Source organism: Coturnix japonica, chromosome 7 (assembly GCF_001577835.2).
Source record: "Coturnix japonica isolate 7356 chromosome 7, Coturnix japonica 2.1, whole genome shotgun sequence".
Lineage (NCBI taxonomy): Eukaryota > Metazoa > Chordata > Aves > Galliformes > Phasianidae > Coturnix > Coturnix japonica.
Window position 1 is genome coordinate 28,670,465 of NC_029522.1, and position 20,707 is coordinate 28,691,171.

A 20,707-nucleotide genomic window follows, 5' to 3' on the forward strand; every position below is an offset into this window, starting at 1 on the left:
AACTGTGAAGAGCGAAAGTTAATGCAAGTTCACATTATAAGTAGAGTATTAAAATGGTTTGAAGTTGGCTTGAACTTTGCCTTCTGAAGTTTGTCTCAGCTGGACTAGGGGCTAAATAGTGGCAGAACAGCCTTATAAATACTTCCCCTAAAGCTTGGTTTGAGTTTGTTCAGTTCCTGTATATAGGTTTCTGTATATAGACTGGAAGAAAGAGAGTGTTCATATAATATGCAGCTCAGGAGTTGGTCTTTGAAAACTTGGGTTTGAATCTGTGCTCAGGTCCCACATCTTTCTGTTCTGGTGGCGTTTGTCAGAGCTCAGCGGAAAATCCACTTTCCAGTTACATGGTATATTTGCAGGAATATTTGAGAAGGGAGAACAAATTTAATGATCCCTTGAGTCAGTTTTCAGTATTGCTTGGTTTTCTGTTGGAGCCTTAGTTTTATGTCAATGTGGTTTTCCTCTTCCTAACTCATAACATTTCCTAAAGCAAAAAGGTTAAGAGCAGATTCGCACATTTTCTGCAATACTCTGTGGTTAGCATCTGCAGATCAATTATATCAAGTTAACTCATTGGAATTCGGTTTGATTCTCTCAGTTATTTGAAATCACAACTGCTATGATTATACAGAGTTTATAATCATATAATCATTCCCAGTGATAGATTCTCTCGGCTTAAGATCAGCACATTGGCAACCTCTTCATGATCAATGCTTTAACCTTTCCAAGTTTCCCATTCACACATAAACATTTTTCCTCTGTAGACTGTAATCCACTTTATGGGTCTATAATTATTTCCAATTATCTTACGTAAACCATCGTTATCTTTCCTTTTAATCTGTGCAGTCTCTAATGTAATAGCTGATAATTTAAATCCTACCTGTCCCCCACCTCCTTCTGCTGCAGCTGTAACCTTGCTCAGATTCTTTTCTGTGAGGGTTTTTTTTTTTCTCCAGGCTTTATGACTTAAAAATTCATCCTTGCTTTTCTTGCTTTGAGACTGTGCCTGGCTTCCTTTTGTTTATTTTTGGATTCATTGTCTCCTCCAATTCTTTGTTAAAGTAAGGAAAGGCATTGTTACGGTCTTGCTTTGTAGCATTTATGTATTCTTAAGTCGGTTTTAATCTCTGTGCTTTTACCTTGTTCAGATGGCAACCTATTCACCAAATTGTTTTATTCTACAGCAGCTTGAGCCTTGCATTATTTCAATAACTAATTGTTTTCCACCTTGATCTTCCTAGCTATGGTCTTCAAAAAGAAATCTTTTAAAGTCACTGCTTATGTCATGGAATCATAGAATGGTTTAGGTTGGAAGAGTTCTCAAAGCCCATCTACTTTCATCCTGTGATGTGGGCTGATTGCCCCCCAGCAGCTCAGGCTACCCAGGACCCATCCAACCAGGCCTTGTGCACCTCCAGGGTTGGGGCACCCAACCTAGTAGCAGTGCCAGGGTTTCACTGCTCTCTGAGTAAAGAGTTTCTTGCTAACATCCCTTCCTCCTCCCACCCCTCTTCATAATTCCATATGAAGAAAGAGAATAAGACCAGTTTTGAATTTCCTTTTCTGTGCGAATAGTTCTTTGGTTATTTTTTTTTCCTCCTGTAGGAAATCTCTGCTGCTTCTTCCTGCCACTTTGTGAACCTCTAGTCTTTGTTAGCAATTTGGCCTGTTAAGGTGATGGCAGTTCATGGCTGTTGAGGGGAAAATGATTGCTTGGTTTATAAGTGCATTAGCTTTTGAAAGTGTTTTAATAGCAGGAGAAAGATTTCAAAATGGTCTTAGTATTAGAGGGCAAACGAGAGTGTTAAGTTGACAAGTGGCTAGTGGCATAAAACAGACAGACTGCTTCATTTAGTGCCAATCAAAGCTTTTTCCAGTATAACAGGTTTAGTTAAAATTTGAAATAACCAGATCTGGTGATCACAAAGGCACAGAAACATGTATACTGATGTTTGTAATAAATTCTGTTGGCTTGGCACGGAGTGTAGGAAAAGCTTTTGAATATGGTAGTGTAGTTTTACTAGGACAGTAGAACAGATCTCTCTGATACCTGTCACAAACCGTGATAGAACCAGCAGTCTTCTAAATCAGTCATGGTAATGCATGCAAAAATCTCCTTTGGGAAGGAGAAGAGGCCAAGAGAGAAGTGCAGTGCTGAACTGTTTCCTTCCTCTGTCTCTAAGGCAAACTGATTAAAAGCGCTGATATTCTCTTAGAAAGCTTGTGACAACTGGAACTCCTATCTCCCTGCAACAGTAGAAGTGCCACCAAGTTACATGTTGAAAAGGAAATAACCTCAATGCAGGATAAAACCTTGACCAGGCATCAAGGAAATCGGTTGGAAAACTGACTAGTCCCATTGGGAACGCTATTATGACAGAAGGGTTAGGTTTTGAGCAAGGTTAGCACAAATATTTTGAATTTAAGATAATTAGAGCCCATATCACACTTTCCTCTCCCCAGGGGTCACTTGCCTAAGTTGTCAAGTCTCCCAGACCTCAGCTGTTAGAAATATGGAAGTGAGAGTGACATTTGCATCCTTTAAGACCTTCTCATTCTCAACCTCCACCAGCAGTGCCCAAGGACCAGATCCCATGATCCAGTTTCCCCATGCAGTGGCAATGAAAGCTTGTGCTTAATAATGAACATTAATTTTGAATGTGACAGCTCATCCTTGGAGCTTCTGAGTATGAATTACCTTGCAGAAGTAACAACGGTGATCTTAGCGGTGCATATTGTTATGCACACTGCACACATTCTCATTTGCCTACTCCTTCAAATGATATCAATGTTAAAAAATTAATTGAGCATAAAGATGTTGTATTAGGCCCACAGAGCATATCATGCTCTATAGCTTTTGTAGTTAAATAATTTAAAGTGAAAATAATCTTCAGAATCATTCCATGTGTGTTTATTTATGTATGTGGAGTACTGTAAAGTCTTTTTCATCTGGGATGTGATATATGAGTTGGCAGACCCTCTCAATGTGTCATGAGCTTGAATTGAGTCCGAAAATGAACTCATTTCAATCCATCATCTGCTGTTTTTTTTCAGTGATCCATGTGGAACAGGGTTTTCTGGCAGGAAGGTGATGCATTAAATACACATAGAGACCAGAGCACGCTTCCCCCTGCTCTGGGTGGTCTCTCTAGGACAGGACTATTGGCTCCCGTTGCTTAGCCACTGCTCTACTTGTTTATGGTTAAACCAAGGAGTTACATCTGCAGGCCCTTGAAAGTGGTGCATTTCTGGAGCAAAACTCATTCTTAAAGGAAATAAGATGCAGTATCCACATACTGTTCTGTGGGGAGTAGATTCACTTCTTTCAGCTTTGCTTCCTAATGTGAGAAGGAAAATGAAACCCTTCTAAATGAGAAGGATATAATATTTATAATATAATATAATATAATATAATATAATATAATATAATATAATATTTATCTGACTCAAAAGCCAGCAGGTATGGATACTTTTTCCACTGAAATTGTTTTCTTTGCTTCATAGAGAATTCTCAGAGGCTTTCAGCTACTGTATTTCAGAGATGGACATGTATGTGCATACACACATATGTGCAGTGCATGTAGCCCCTCTCACCATCTTGTTGGCAAAGATTAGTAAAGATAGACCAGGTACAAAAATTAACTCCTTCCTTCTCTCTAGGCAGGAGAAGCATTAGCCTCATCTTCTTTTTCAATAACCTTGCAAAATCAATGCATATTCAAAAAGAACATAACCAGGACTTGAATATTTAAAGATCTACGTGAATGTCACAGATGAGTTAAGTCTGCCAATAACTGTGCTCTTAAAAATGACTGTATTAAGCAAAAACACTCCCCAACAACCTAAAACCAACCCCTACCCCTCCCACTTCTACCATCGCTTATGTTTGTTACTCCTGTAACAAGAGAGTGATTTCTTGTACTCAATTTGTTTGAGGGTTTATCGGGATTTGGAAATAAATGTTCAGCAAACAAAGAACATTAGAAGTCACAGTTATAATTAGAAGACAAAAGTAAATAACATTGCTTTTAGTTTCTAAACAGATATGTTTCCCTTTATTGGTAGAGTGCACTTAGTGAGACTGCTGCCTTAATGGGGAGTTACGCTGATGTGATCTGTGACGCTGCATTACAGACCTGTAGGTTGCCTGTAGTCTGATGTCAGGGAGTCACCTTGGTGTTGTCCTCTATGAACCATTCTTCTGGATTTAAAAGCACACACAAACTGTCCTCAAAGATGCAAAAGAACTTTCTGATTTTCTTAAAATAGGTGGGATGTATCCTGTCCTAAACAGTCACTCCTAGAAACACAGTAAGAGGCTGCAAGGCACTGAAAGCTTGTTTTAGGCTTTCAAATCCAATCTTGGCAAGGGATTTTGTTCATTAGCACTGTCTCTTGTAGACATTATGGAGGCAAGGTAATAGAAATCTTTTTTATCGATTGGGACTGTACTTCAAGAAAACAGTAATTGCCACCCTAAATTTAATTTGTAGATACTTATCTGGTGCCAATGTTCTGTTTTAGTATTAATGTCTTCCTGGAACTGCTAATGTGAATGCAAAAAACCTTAAATTCATATTAGCATTACTAATTGTGTTCTAGATCAGTATGAAGTTGATTTTTGGTTTCTAAAGAGAGGCTAAAAGAAAGAAAGGGACAGACTTGTCAGCAGAGTCGTTTTCGATAGAACAAGAGGAGATGGTTTCAAACTGAAAGTGGGGAGATTTAGACTGGATACAAGGAAGAAGTTTTTGCAATGGGAGTGGTGAGAGCTTGTATGTCTTGTACCTGGAGACACTCAAGGCCAGGCTGAATGGGACTCTGAGCACCTGATAGAGCTGTGGGTGTCCCTGTGCACTGCAGGAAAGTTGGACCAAATGGCCTTTAAAGGCTCTCTTCAAACTTGAACAATTCTGTGATTACATGATTTTTGTTCTTATTTTTACTTAAGAAAGCATAACACATATTTTGGAAGGCTGGTCCTTCAACTGAATGTTTGCTTAGTAAGAAACCTGCAAGAAGTGGCAAGTCTAATTTATATTTTTTTTATTGTTTTGCATTGGGAAACTATATATGTTGGATCTGTTTCTAACATAAAATGAAAGGCAAAACATCAGAAATGAAGAATAGAAAACCATTTATTGGAAAACAGAATAGATGCATATAAAAGCATTTTGCTATATACAAAGTTAGCCATGGATAAGAAGAAAACACTACTATTATGAGCTGGGCCAAAGGGAGGAGGAATTATTCTGTCAGTTTTTCTAGCTTTTTCATCTCTTAATTTGCAGTATTCTGAGATCTTTCAGTTGGAATTTTTTTATTCTTACCAACTGGCAGCAAGGGTCAGATCAAACCTTACATCTAGTTACTGTTGCAGCCCCGAAGGTTCAATCAAAAGATCCTTTTTGTGTGATTGTTCCCTTCAAATTGCTTTTAGAATAGTGAGGGAATGTCAAAACTTCTGTATTCCTGCATCAGGACATGGACATTTTGATCTATAGTTGTTCTGAATAACCCAGTCATACAAATAAAAAGAGAGCACGAGTGCCCAGATGATGATTTGGGGTTTACCTTACTGAACCTGAAAGTTGTGTGAGGTGACAGATTAAAATGCTTGTCAGGTAAACTTGTAATTAATTTATTTCTGTCCTTCTTTTCACACCTTCCATCTCTTTCCTGGGTTTTGTGCCACTGCTCCATCCCATCTGACATCAAAACCATGCTGTGTGATGAAACAGTCAGAAGTAGCATTCTGTAGATCTGAATAGAATGCAAGTTTTTGAGAGTATTTCAGTAAGCATCTTTGTTGTATCATTAAAAAGCTAGTTTTCTAAACTGTTTCCAGGGATTAAGGTGTCATGGCTATGTGGGACCTCGTATCCATAGCACGTCAGCCATTGACTCGCATAGGAGCAATGTATAGCTATGACTGAGGGCAAGATGAACCTGTGTGTAGGTGCAACCAAATGCCAGCATTTCATCATGCATTGTGTTGATACCTCCTTAAGTAAATGCAGACACATTGGCAACCTGGAAAACTGAAGCGTCTGGCTCTAGCAGGTACTCAGTGGAATGATGCTACAGGCTGGAGTTGGTATCAGTAAATATTACTGAGGTCCTTCCCTTGGTAGTCCCTGGAATTTGTCAGACAAAGTGGGATCTTATGTACTTATTTTCTCTGGAGAAAGAACCTGTTTTAAAACAAACAAACCACCACCGACAACAAAAAGCCTGGCATAACTGAAGACATTTATATGTGCCTTCAGGTTTTAGTGAAAGCAGAGTAACAGGACACTAAAAATCTTTGTGTTATTTGCGGGCAGGGGTAGTCACTGTGATGGTGATGTTCCATCTGCAGATCAGAAATGTGATCCTAAACCACAGGCAGTTTTGAAAGTAGAGGTCTGTTTATTGACGTATGCCTTGGTGTTTTAATACTTCTTTGTGACTATAGGAGAGTAGAAGCAGTGATGTCTTCTCACTGTGTCTTCCCAAATGAAAAATGCGCTCAGTTCAGGATTATCAATACCCAAATGATTGTCTTCATTGTCCTGCTGTTATGTTATCTTCATCCTGTTGGTAGCTGCAGAAACAGAGATGAGTATTCAGCCTCTTATGGAACTATGGAATAGATGTTCTTATGCATGTGGTGTAAGAAATATCACGCATGGCGTTCAAATGATTTATTATAGTTACTGTTTCTTGCTTTTGATTTTCAACATAATTATGGCCAAATCACAAGCAGCATTTTTTTTCCACAACTTTGACTTACATAACCAAAGATTTTATTAACCGGGGAATGAAGAACATGTTTTTGAAAGGGACTAAGCAGTGAAGTGATGAATGGAACTGTTTCCAAAGCATGCACATAAAGTGATATCATCTAGCTAAGGCTGATTTCTGCTCCATCGCTTCAACAGGAAAATAGCTATATTGCTGAAATGATTCGGCTTAGGCTCTATTATTTGCAGTGGCGCTTGACAGTTATGGAGTTGGAATTCAATTTCTTTCATCTAAAGCAGGTGTGCCTTAAAAAAAAAATCACTCTGCCACTTCTGTGTAATGCATGGAGGTTGTTGGCTTCTTGCCTGAAAGCATTTCAGTGCACTTATCCCATTTTCATACAGCAGAAGTTGTCCGTGAATATCATCCTGGTTTAAATACATGAGTGAATTTGCTTTATCCCAAAACAAGATAATCGATGATATGAAAAGCTTTATTTTATGCTAGCACGTAGATTTAAGAACCCATTTTGAAGGGCAGTTTTATAGAAAGCTGTATTAGAAAGCATATAAAAATGTTGGTATTAATTTATTATTCAGGGCTAGAAGAAAGGTCCTCCTTGATCTTGATATATCTGTATTTGATATGACAGCTTATCCTTGATATTAACATTATGTATCCAAGTGCTATTTCCCTTTCTGACTCTAAAATACCTTACCTTAGTTTTTGATAGTGATGTATACAGGTAGCAGTTGTTTATTTGTGAACAGTACATGGTGCATTTAGTTTATAGGAAAAGAGAGGGTACTTCTACGAGTGCCTGCTGGGACTCAGACAGGTCTGGTTAGAGTAAAGATTCATTTTATGTAGAAAAACTGCACATAAAATCTGAAAGACTAATATGTATTTTTTCAGGTCAGATAAAAACTTATGCTTTCATGCCTGGCTCATAGTCTGCATTTCCATATGCCTACATACACAGTTATACTAAAACACTTATTAGGATTTTGGATGTATATATATTTGTGTGTGTAAATGTATATGCGTATATACATATGCATACATATATATGTATATATACAAATGAAATGCTGCAAAAGGCCCTGTCCTGCTTGGTAAAAATGTGAAAATGATTCATGATGCCTCTGAATACAATGAGCATGCACAAACAAGTATATGTGTCAAAGACATTCAGTGTTTTGGTGAGGAAGCCATCAAATTTAAGCTCAATTAACTAATTAATTACATTCCTTTGTAGTAAGCAAATTGTCTGACTAATATGCACAGCATGGGTAGCTCCATTCTGCTTTTATTTGACTTTCTTTTCTTATCTCTTAGTACTTCCAAGTTTTTGTAATATAATTTATGTAAGCCACTTTCCCCTAGAACTCCATAGGTCAATAGTGTCCGTATTTACAGATGCTGAACACAGCTTGTGTAATTTGAATGTGATGACTCGTGGTTTAATGTCTCTTGATCATAGAATCGTAGACTCATGAAGGATGGAAAAGAACTCTAAGATCACACAGTCCAACTATCCATGTATCACCAATGTGGCCCACCACACCATGTCCCTTAATACCACATCAACACATTTCTTGAATGCTTCCAAGGATGTTGACTCAACTACATCCCTGGGTGGCCCATTCCAGTGCTTGAGCACTCTTTTGGAGAAAATATATTTTGATATATAAAAGAAGAAAGTAATATCAATGTTAAAGCCACTGGTTGTAGCAAAGTGCATTTTCAGACATTACTGAAATCAGCAGTATGTTTAATCTTTGGAAGATCATCCCTGAATTCATTCATATGGAATGTGAATGTCTTGTTGCTGTTTGGTTTACTGGTAAATTCCCATGTTAAAATTGTCAGCTATGAAGTTTGCCTTTTTCATTCTCTGTTTTCTGAAAGAGAAGCTATCTTTATGCTTTGGAATATAGATTCAACAGACAGACCAGTCTAGGCATTAATATTTAAGTTGTTTTTGGGGTAACACAGTAATCATGATAGCTTGCTGTGCATTCATATCTAACTAGATATCATTGCTTGGCTTAAATGAATTCTGTTGGCTTAATGAATGCTGTTTCTTTAATCCATTTAGAAAGAAAAACAAACAACCCAAGAAGGAAAGCATGATTGTATTAGATAAGGCAGAAGTTACAAATATACCTTTCAACTTTAAGTAAAGCTCCCTGTTCTACCATTGGTGCAGTGGTTATCCTGGTCTCTTTGGGACTCAGGCCAAAGTTGTAGGTAAATGTGGTTACTCTGGAGAAGGGAACCATATAGTGTGGGGTTTTGCTTTTGAGTCACCCCTTCCAACCATGAACAAATGGACTCTGATGAGTGCCTTGAATGTAAAAGTCAGCGTTAGCATTTGTCTTCATGTCTGCCACAAAACTTCTCGCTAAATTATCTGGATCTCTCAAAGAGTCGATATAAATTAAAAATACACAAAGGGTTTGTAAGAGAGTGATTGCTATTCTAGCAAGTTCATTAGCCTTCTGAGGAACGCTTTTGGCAGGCTTTGTTTAGCAGAACTCCAAAACAAAGTAAACCAAAAATGTCAGGAAATGAATTGCAAATCACTTGGCAACATAGAGGTGAGAACTAGGAGGTAGATGATGAATAATTTGGGAAAATGTATATTGTTCCTCAAGGAATTTTAACTGCACCGAAGGGAACCATATCAAAGATTACAACTGAGAAAGGGGAATAACTTTATTAAATGAATATGGGCAGCACAGCTACTCCAAATAGACGAGCTAAACCAGCCTATAGACACTGTTTAGTCTGAGGAAAAAAAGAGTTCTGCAGCAAAGCTTTTTATTCCCAGATCCCTGTATCTATCTTCTTAGTGTGTTCAGCCTATCCTCTGAAAAATATACTGCTAAAATGAATCTTTCACTCTACTGTTGTGAGACTAAGTTGAAGACCAGAAATAAAGTTCAAAGGAAGAAATTGCTCTTCTAAAGTGGATAAGGGGCAATTACCTTGCATCTCCTTCCCTGGGAAAGGAAGGTTGGCAAGATTGAGTTAGCTGCAGGTGCAGTCACCTGAGCATCCCTAGGCAGCTGCTGCTGAGGGAAGGGAAGAGGCTGCTCAACTCCAATTTAAGCCAGTTTTTTTGATAAATGTTGCATGCCACTACTACTGTATTTTCCCTGCTACTTGAAGGTTCATTACAGAAACAGAGCAAAGCAACAGTTTTAACTCCCATAGCAAAACACAGAGGTGAATCTAACAAGAGAGGATTGTAGATGACACAGGCAAGGCTAATGTGTTCAGTGCCTTATATTCTGTCTTCACAGAAAGGTTAAATGTGACAAAAGGTTTAACATGTTCAGAATTAGTAAGAGAACAGGAGTTCAAGGGAGAGCAGGCAAGGAACTGAATATTTAGGATCAGATAAGTCAAATTGAAGGTCAGTTTACAAGGTGAAATGGCTAGGCAATAAACTGGGTTTTGAGTTTATGGTTTGCCAGCTACTTTAACTCCCCATATAAAAAGCCTTCGCTCGTAAGAGGAATTTTACATGGAACAGGTTAATAGGGCTTCATAGAGTTTACCTGAGCTTACTTAAATATAGGGTTTCTAAATGGGCAGTCATTAGCTTTGAGTACTCCTAAAGGACAGTCTCCTGAAAAGCTCAGTATATATCTTTTAATAAGAAAAAAAGGGAAAGGAAAAGCAAGGTGATGACAGTCATTTGGGTATCCGGGAAGATACTAAGGCAAATTCTGACATAGTTGTGGTAATCACGCTGATGGGTCAAACAAAATAAGCAGGGTGATATTCCTGTCTGAGAAGCATTATCAGAGAGTGACTGTGTCAATGGTTTGCTGCCAAGATGGATACTGAAAGGCCCTGACTTTTTTCTACTCTTTGGTACTGTCATCAATGTCTTAGGCAATGAGATGTCACAATTTTGAACGGTGTCACACTTGGAGGCAATGCAATCAGGTTGAGAATGAAAAATCTTTCTGATGAGTGGGTTAAACAATTGGAAATCCATGAGAAAAAAATTAAGTAAAGGTATAATAAAGGCTGTGCTCACAAAGGAAAAGTCAACTGCATGGTTGCCAAATGGAAAATAAGCCATTAAGTATCAGCAGCTTGGAGCACTGAACTGGTTACAGTGCTATAGCAGAAAAATGTAAATCTCTTGTTGTAAATGTATTGACAAGAGAGTCTGAAGCCAGTGGGAGGCAGTTAGTGGTTGGACATGAGCAGCAGAAATGGGTTTGACACCTGATTAGTTTAAGTTGAGGAAAATGAGAGAAAATCAGGGAGGGGTGGCTGTATTTGTCTTCAGACCTTTAAATGTGTAAAATTCTTTAAAGCTTGTTCAATTTGTTCCCTTATAAATTAGTTCTTGGGAGGCCTGTCCTCCCAGTATTTCGGCAGTAATAAGGATATGAGTTCCTATGTTCACTATTCAGTGTAATCAGTGCTAGTTAAAAAGCATTATCATGTCTTATAATTTTTAACTTTTTAGAGGGGCAGCTTGTTTGACTGCATATCACCATGTAATTTAAACAAGACACCCTTAAACCTATCACTTTTATGACTAACTGTGACATTTGCACTAAGCAAAGCTCACAGATTGAAGGAAGCCTGTTAATTCTCTTTTATTCAGAACGTTTCCTTCCTCACATCAAAGCAATGCACGTTCATATCAGTGCCGCCAATCACTATTTCTGCAGAATGAGCTGTGAAACTGAAAGGTGCTTCAAACAGTCTTGAAAGAATGTGAGATGAATCATTGCTAGAGAGCTGGGTGTTTACATGTATCATTGATGCCTTGGCATTCTGGACATACATAATATGCAAAGTATTTTTCTATTTTTTCTCTCTTTTTTCTTTTTTTTTTTTCCCAGTAATGATTTACTGTGTAATAGTTTATTCATGTGAAAAAGGAAGCCTGGCATTTGATTTAATATTTTTTGTGAAGTGCAACAAAGTTCCACTTCATTTGTGAATGGAAAATATCATACATAACACTTTCACAACTAAAATAACACTCCAAAATCAACCCCTAGTAATCTCAGTTTGGCATTTCCAAAAGGCAACTCTCAGCCTCAGATGGGAAAGTCCTTTGGGTACAAAGACCTGCAGACAGCAGCTCTGTTTTATCTTGGCTTCTTCTTGCACTTGTTTGGACTTATCCCATTAATTCACTGATAAAATGCACACCACGTTTTCCTACTGCACAGCCAACCTGTTTAATAGCTTATATATATATATATATATATATATATATAAACCTGAAATACTCATCTTATCTACATCAGCTGCATATCAGTATTGATATAGGAGTTATAATTTAGTGTGAAGATGTACTTGTTAAGAAAATCCATATAGGACTTTAATTATGGTATTAAAATCTAATTATCGTTAACAGAATCAAATGGCAATCTGAATAGATTTTGCTACTATCTCTAATGTCTGATGTAACTGAAAGGGAAAGATGTTGATTTTTCCTAGTCTTTGCGTATAGGTAAATGAGAGGGCAGCTGCCATTTTGAAAACTGGAGATTGGCAAATGACTTCATGTTGGAGCAAGTGGCTGGTTAAGGAAGGCAGTAGGGATGAAGAACTGAGCAGTGTTTGGTGGTGAGGGTCAATTGCTTGGGCTTGACTGCATTCAGGGACATCTCTTCAGGATATACTCTGCAGATGATTAGTGGATTTGGGCAGGAGCACTGCATTAAGGATGAGGCTAAGTATCAGAATAGATACAGCTTTTTAAGGTTTTGTATTTGAAGGATTAAACTGTTCCTTAAGGGAGAATTTTGTACAGGACTTGGATGCAGGTTTAGTTGGCAGCTTAGTGGTCATTAAACTTACTTTATAACCTTACTTACATCTTCCATAAGGTTACTAAGACTTTAATCCTTCTTCCTGTAAACTATTTCAGTTACATTCAGCTATTTTTGTCTCTCTTGCTATAAGAATGCGGTGTTTTTGGCTGATACCTTACCTTCTTTCCACATGCTGACCCAGTATAGCCACTTCTGCAAGCACAGACATTTGGTTTTATGCATCTGCTTCCAAACAGACATTTTTGCTCACAAATTGCTATAAATGAAAGATAAAGTTGTTTAGGAATGCGTTTATTCTAAATCTTGTAATTAGAAAGGAAGTCCTCGAAAATGATACAATGAAGATGTGACAAAAAATATCAAGGTTCTGTGGTTTCATGTGATGGAGAAAAGGATAATAAAAATACTTAGGCATTACAAAATGTTTGCCATTGGCTTTTCTACATGTCTGTTGCATTTACAGTCTTCCTGCTTTATTTTTTCCCCTTGCTGATGGAGAAAGAGAAGTGTGTGCCAAAGTAACTACCTTAGCTCAGCGGAAAATGGGTCAGAAAAGCTCTGATCTGGAAATCCAGGATACATTCTGGGCACTGACGGCTGGGTCAGATTTGTGCCAAAATTGATTTTCTTTTGTTCCATGTGAAGTGAAATAACAGCTCTTAAAAGAACTTTCTTGACTCGAGATGCAAAGATTTGTTAAATATTTTCTCCCCCGAGTGGTTCCATTACAACAAATAAAAGGGAGAATTTTATGCATGCTTCAAAACTCTGGAATCCAGGGTGTGTAATTTTCATGTCCGACAGAATCAGAAAGGGAATCAAAATAACTTTTAATCTCATCTAGGCTGCCACATCACTTATATTTGAAGACATTCTGTTAATAAAACAATCAGTGCTCTTTATCTTTCTTTAAGAGATTAACAAGAAAGATAATGAATTGACTTACTCAAATCTCAACCATTTTTCCATCCTAATCAGCAGTTTATGACATTGTTTTGGCATAGAGGAAAGAGAGCAACCAATTTAATAGGGCAGCAATTCAAGAAGACGTCATAGTATCTTAATTTGATCTTACGAGTTAAACCTCCTGTACATATTGCCAAATAAACATCAACAAGTGAATTCTTTTATTTTCTTGCCTGGGAAACCCATATAGGAAGCTGCTGACCATACACTGTTAAGTTCTAAATATAAATTACATGTCATTGTCTGTCAGTGAAGCTTATGACAACAGCTGTCTATGTTCCATACCATCCGATCTGAAAAAGTTTAATGTATACAAATGTGAGGACAGTTATAATAGTGCTGTGGTGACCTTGGAAGGCCAGCCACAAGCTACAAAGATTCTCCTACCTGTGGTTGTTTAAAAAGAGCATCTTGTAATTTTGCTGTCATTGTCTACTGCAAATAGGTAGTCAGCTCTATCAGAGTACTGTGACAGCTAGCACTCAGTGAGAAGGTTGGGATTTTGCCATATTAGGGAATACTAACATTTGAATTTGTCTTCTGAACATCAGACTGAGAGCTAAGGGAAAGAGGAATGAGGAACGAAACTTCCTGGTAATCCACACATCCTCAAAAGAAGAGGCTGTATAGCCTGGTAAGCTGCTGGTCCTGTGAGTGCAGACAGATAGCAAACAGTGTTTCATTCATGGGAATCAAACAACCCCCACTGTCAGCAGAAGGGGCCTTTTCCCAGTTGTGTTCCACTCTACAGTAGATTTTGTTCTAGAAGAGAGACTACTATGTATGATATTACTACATATAACCTGATGTGCACTTGGGCACAGGTAAAATGGATTTCTGTTATCTCGTTGGTAGTTCGTATAATAAAAGCAGGTAAGGAAAAGAGTAGTCTCCCCTCCACCCACTGCTTCCTGCTGCAGTGCTCAGAAAAGCACGAGCTCGGTTAGGAGAAAAGTTAAAAACATTTTGGGAGAAAATTGGAATTGAAATCACAGAGGGTAATAACATAGCTGAAGTTTAAATGAATATTTCATAGATGTATTTACAAGGGATGCTAAGCCTCTAAACACTAAAAATGACACAGGCTGTGTATGCATTATCCTGTACAGATTCAGCAAAGAAAGTCATTTAGTAAGCTAAGCTTATGATAAAATTATAATCAATAAATGCCCATTACAGAAGGAGACTTATCCTTGAATGTTAAAAGAACAGAGCTATAATTTGCATGCAAATGACAATCTTTCTTACGAGTTTTCTTTTCTTAAGAATTGAAAGGGTTACACAGGAAAACTAGTAGCAAGCCTGTCTGAGATGTTCAAGACAGAAGGAGAGAGAATGAGCTCAAATGTTGAGAAAATTATAAGGCTTTAAGCTTGACACTTACAACATGCAAATAAAGAGAAGATATTCTGAAGGGCAAATGAGAAGCCAGTATAGGTTCAATAATATTAGAACAGAAGACAGCAGCATGAATTTTAATGATGAAGATCCTTCACAACTATAACCTTCCTTATATTTTATAATTAATTATTAGAATTGTGCCTTGATCCTGTACTCTGATCTTTAATAGTCTTATATCCTTGGCCAAAAGCCTGCTGACTTAACTGGCTTGTGTTTTGTCTAAATCTGTTGGGGCAGTCAGATTGTACCATCAGGTCTTCACTGCTTTGGTCTAATAGTTCTTTTCTAGCTCAAGAAAAAGAGAGAGATGAGTTAACGCCTCAAGAGGGAGGGATACCCCGCAGACATGGGGATTTAGAATGGGTATCTGGTCTGAGATGGGAAGGAAATCATTGATGGGGAAACACAGTGATTCTGTGGTACTGTTTCTTTGTTTTCCAAGAGGGAATTTTTAGAACATTTGTGCTGCTGTTATGAGTATATGAAGCTTTTCCTGTCTGTGGGTAAGACATTGCATATTTCAAATGATGTTTTTTAGCCTGCTTTAGTAATTTCCCTACGTTTGCAAGACTGTCTGAAACTTGACCGTTGCTCCTTAAACTATGACCATAAAAGTCATAAGAACTTATCAAGGATAATGTGTGTATTCCACAGCACACCGTATTTGTTGGGACAAATGACCTATTTTATTGATTCTCTTTCAGAAGCTATTCTGTGCAGTTACAGATGAGTGGGGAAGAAAACCATTCTCTTGACTGACCTCTTTATTTGCAGTCTGATAAAAGAGGACTATTGGATTTTGTCCATTACTGCTGAAACAATGTCTCCTGAAAGTCTCTTTTACCTACTCTTACTCTTGCCAAATTCTGCAGTATAGTGGTAGCCAGAGACTGGTAAAACTGCAAGAAAAATACCCTGCACAGACATCTCTGGAATGTCACTGAGTTTGACTGATCATAGCATTGAGAAATTCATAATTCACCACATTAAACGGAATGAGATTTCATTGCACATCATTGCAGAAGAGGCAAAGTGTTTGCTTGCATGATTGCACCTCCAAAATGCAGCAGACCTGTTCCAAATTAGATACAAGCTTCATAACGTATGGTGCTACATCTGAAAGCAGAGTTCAGTCTTGCTCTCTGAAGCATTTTCAAAATACTGGAGAGATAAAATTATTCTGACTTGGACAGTGCCAATCTTCATTGCAACAGAACAGAAAATCTGCTCTGGGTTACTGTCAATGTATCATTTGCTGAAAGGCTGAAGGATTTCTGACTGTCACTTATAATACAGATCTATGTACTTCTTTCTGGGTGAAAGTTGGCAGGAAAATAGAAGGCATCACTATTTGCACTTGGAAGTACTTAATTATTAGTGGCCTAAACTAGGGAAATGTCATCTTTTGCTTTTTCGGGTTTTACAGAGGATGGGGAAGATGAGATCTAGGGAAGATTTTATTGTGGCAGCTATATCTATTGCTGCCTCCAAACAGCCTGAGCAGTTCATGTAAGCTTGGGCCATCTCTGTCATCTTGATAAGGGCAGCTGCATGAATTAATAGGCTGAAAGCAGAGAATGAAACTGGGATTAGCTGAGTCCCACCTGCGCCTGAACAAGTCCCAAGATCACAAACCAGCCCAAATTCCTTCTGGATCACAGGGGAAGGTACAGTGATTGCTGGGAAAAGTTAGCTGGGATTTCACTTGTGTAAAGAAAGTGACTTTTTGCTCTATTAAACCAAAATTATATGGGTACATATAATGGACTCATATCAAATATTTTGCTGTTAAGGGAGTGTCAAAAGCAGGGGGAACCTTGCAGGCTGAAATTCTTGGGCAAAGTAGTTTGCACAGGGAAGCAGTACAACGGGTGCAATGCCCCTTTGCAGAAGTGCAGTGGTTCTGGCAGAGGGCATGGGTTTTCCCCACTGACAGTGGGCAGTGCTGGGATGCCTTCAGAGAGATTAACACACATTTTTCACAGCGCTCTAGATTTGGGTGGTTGGGCTCCCATGTTAAAATACAAAGCCAGACTTGGTTTCAGGGGTTACACTTCTGTGCAAAACTTTATATGTAACATCTGTGAGGATGAAGACTTTCTTGTTCCCCCGCTTCCCACCTGCACCATTGTGAATAACCTGGAGCAACATTATAAGACCTAACCATCTGCTCTCTGACTATAGTCTCTATTCCTTTATTTAAAAAACAGTGAAATTCCAACCACTTGGTGGTTATCTGTGTTTGTTGTGAGACTTTGGATTTACCAGCATCTCCTTTTGGGCACAGAACTGATTTAATTCCATGCTACAACAGAAACAAGGGAAAAAAACAGTAAAAACAGGGTGACTATCAAGTGAACAGATCTGGAGGAAAGATTCAAAGGAGCTGATTAAATAGATGAAAAATGGCCCAGGCTTGTGTGCCTGCATTGTACAGCAGAAATGGGTAATGACAGTAAACCTTACTTGCCTTGCACCAGAGCAAGCATGATTTGTTTATTTATTTAATAGAATGACTTAGGAATATATCATCAACTAATAAATAACTTTAAACATTACAATGTTTGAACTAGCAGACAGCTGGCACAAAGAAACAATTACACAGCCATTGGGATTTAACTGACAAAAGATTTCCATAAGTAATTATGCTTCGTGAGTGTGAGAGGAAAGAAAGATTACCCTTTAGAATGGATAATGCCTTGATATTTTCCCCGTGACCTTTTACTGTAAAACTAATAACACACACACACTGCAGTGACCCCACATGCAATGGGCAATAACGGGTCTCCTTCTACTCCAGGTTTTTTGCTTCCCACACGTACAAAGCCATCTCAGAAGTCGGACTGAATGCATAATGTGTGCAGGGTTGGACTCTTGGGTTAGCAGGCACATAGAACTTCTGCCCGTGCTTAATGCCATCTGGATATGCTGAATAGGATATTGCATCTCCTATTTTCCCTGACCCTCCTTTTTTTTATATATAGTTTTTCAAACCATTGAGCTTAAAATCTGCTACTTTTTTTCTAATGGAACTAAGGGATGAGTCTGTGCGGTCTAAGAAATGTCTTTGAAAGCAGTAGTTTTACTGACGGCATACAATACTTCTAACAAACAAAGGGCATAATTTACATGCTAATCAACTGATGGTTGCCCTTTCCATGTAAGGCAAACATAGTAGAAAAGTGGTTATGTAAATATCTCCGGTGCAGCACGTATGGCTACGAGCCTGTGATAATAAGAGCAGCACTTACGGGTCTGGCACAGCATTCCCACCCATCCTCCAGGGCACTCGCAGATGTTTGGACCTATACATTCTCCACCATTCAGGCATTTCTGCAGGCAAACAGCTGGACAGAGTGACATGAGACAAGTGAGAAGAGGTAGACAGTATACCCAGATGTTCCAAAGCTGACTGAAATAACGGCCTGCTAGGGTTCATTTTAACTGGGCAATTTCCAAAGGAATGGATGTGCTCTCTTCATCAGATAATCTGTATTTAGGATTATTTGATATTTGCTTCTTAAGAAATGTATCTTTGATGACTGCCTTCTGGTAGCTTGGCTATTCCTAACATTTACCTCACTTCCAGGTAAGAATATACTCTCCATATGATATGTTCATCTGGTATATTCACATGTGTTAGATGCATATAGCAAATTCCACATTGCAAGTAATCCCGTAGTAGGATTTGGTATGTTTACTGTCTATAGTATGTCTTCAGGGCTCCCAAAAAAGTAAATGCATGTTTTCATGTACACACATGAGAAACACATATACCCTGCATCATTTCTGAAGAAATTATTCACATTATAATTTCAGAACACTGGTTCTGAAATCCTACTTACTCCTAGGATCCAAAGATTAAATATCCTGTATTTTAACCTGTATTTTTATAGATATTTATCCTATATTTTACAGCGTGTCATCTGGATTATAAATTTATTCAGTTAATCCGTCAACATTCATGGTAACAAATAGCCACATAAGGAAAAATATTCCTTGAAAGTATTTTAGGGTAAGTGGTTTTGTTAATTCTATTGTTATAACCCTAAGTCAGATATGGGAGAGTTTACAGAGTCAGAGCACATCTTTCCTGAAATCATGCACCAATATGTAGCTGGTGACCTTGAGAATACATCAGTTGGCAAGGCTTTATAGCAGGCTTTAAGTAGTTCTGTATCTTGAAATATATGGCGTTTCTTTGTAAAATACAGCAAAATATGTGAAGGTATTAAAACATAAAATCAGTGCTTCAGGATTAATAATATAAAAATGAATTTCCGTAACAAGAGGTATAAGAGACAGCAGCATAAAGTAGAACCGGGGTTCACCTGCATAGCTTTCTTTCTCTGTATGCAACAAACACTTATAGCATTTTGTATTGCCTATGATTGAAACTGCCTTTCTTCAAACTGCTGGAGGAGCAGAACGAATTATATTCACTGTAGTGTTTTTTAATGTTAAGACAAGGTTACAATTGATGTTGACCGGCCTAAGTAATGAACAACAATCTGTCTGATGGACGGTAGAAATGCTTACGTTTATTGCAGTGCTTTCCTCTCCAACCAGACGGGCAGTCACAGACATTTGGGCTTACACATTTCCCTCCATTCATGCATGCAGGATCACAGACACCTGCAGATACATAGCAAATGAAGAACATAGTGACTGGAGAAAAAAGGAAGACTTTACTAGAGACTTCATTACATCTTAAAGGCTGTGGATGCCCCTCCCTGGAGGCATTTGAGGCCAGGCAGGATGGGGCTTTGAGCAACCTGGTCTAGTGGGTGTCCCTGTCTGTCTATAGCAGGGGGTTGGAACTAGATGGTTTTAAAGACCCTGTCTTTATGAACATCTAATGATAGATTCTCACTGTTTTGGCATATCAAAGATCTGCAGTCCCAACAAAGCAAATCCTGTGACTGTAATGTTTAGATAGAGTAAGATGCCGCATGCAAGAACCCAAAGTCACCATCTATTCTTTCTCCTTGACTGTTACCAGAACTGGAGGATGTAAATGTAAGCGATGAGTAGAAGAAAAGAAAGCAGTGTTGCCCAGTAAATGAACTGGGGAAGGAAAGTCAGGAGGAGTCTGGCAAGGTTTTGAGAATACTCTACTGTGGAACAGCTTCTGCTCTTGTTTAAGCTTTATGGGCACAGAGCTCTGAAAGTAGCATAACGCACCCAGAGCCTCAAAATGGGAATTATGCTTTAAAAATATCATGTAAATAAAACAAACCAGTGTTATCTGGTGGGAGAATGACCTTTTGTTCCTCTCTTAGGCATAAGATCAGGCATCTTTAGATGAGCAGATTTGGATTCCCTGATTATTCCTCAGAATATCTACAGGTACATAGAATGGGATGCACTGAATTATTGTTTGTGTGGCTTTTTGTGTCCTGGTCACTTGCTCTTTTCCTTCAGTGCAGATGCAGCACTGGCAGTTCTAAGAGCTCCATGGCTGCTCTTACTTGGCTGCCACATTTGCATTTTGCTCTGTGCCAAAGCTCACAAGTCTCTCAGCATGGTGACCTGCCCTCAGGCGTGTCAGACTTACCCATGCTTATAAGGGCTGCTTGGACCCAAGCCCTAAAACTGTCATCTCCTTTTTCCTTCTTTCTCCATCTCTCCTGATCCATGCTGTAATCTTGGCATCTGCTTACTAAGGCTAACAGGGATCTAGAGTTCTTGCTGAACTCTCAAAAAGTGCTGCAACGCCAGTCAAAACCTAGATGAATTTAAGGAGTTATGACAACTGTAACTCTGAGTTCATCTTCCCCCCTCTCCCT

The 20,707-nt window shown here is 38.4% G+C and overlaps 1 protein-coding gene across 3 annotated transcripts in view; it reads right to left on the reverse strand.

Moving 5' to 3' along the window:
- Positions 1 to 5,120: 5,120 nt before the first annotated feature.
- Positions 5,121 to 20,707, reverse strand: part of LOC107317000 (von Willebrand factor D and EGF domain-containing protein-like) — a 160,988-nt gene continuing 145,401 nt past the window's right edge. For all 3 annotated transcript variants that reach the window (XM_015869184.2, XM_015869183.2, XM_032445856.1), the window contains 4 exons: positions 19,458 to 19,553; positions 18,170 to 18,265; positions 12,710 to 12,807; positions 5,121 to 6,586 (listed from right to left, as the gene is read on the reverse strand). In XM_015869184.2, coding sequence (XP_015724670.1) covers positions 6,572 to 6,586; positions 12,710 to 12,807; positions 18,170 to 18,265; positions 19,458 to 19,553 — 305 coding nt within the window. In that variant the 3' untranslated portion in view covers positions 5,121 to 6,571. The remainder of the gene's footprint in view (positions 6,587 to 12,709; positions 12,808 to 18,169; positions 18,266 to 19,457; positions 19,554 to 20,707) is intronic.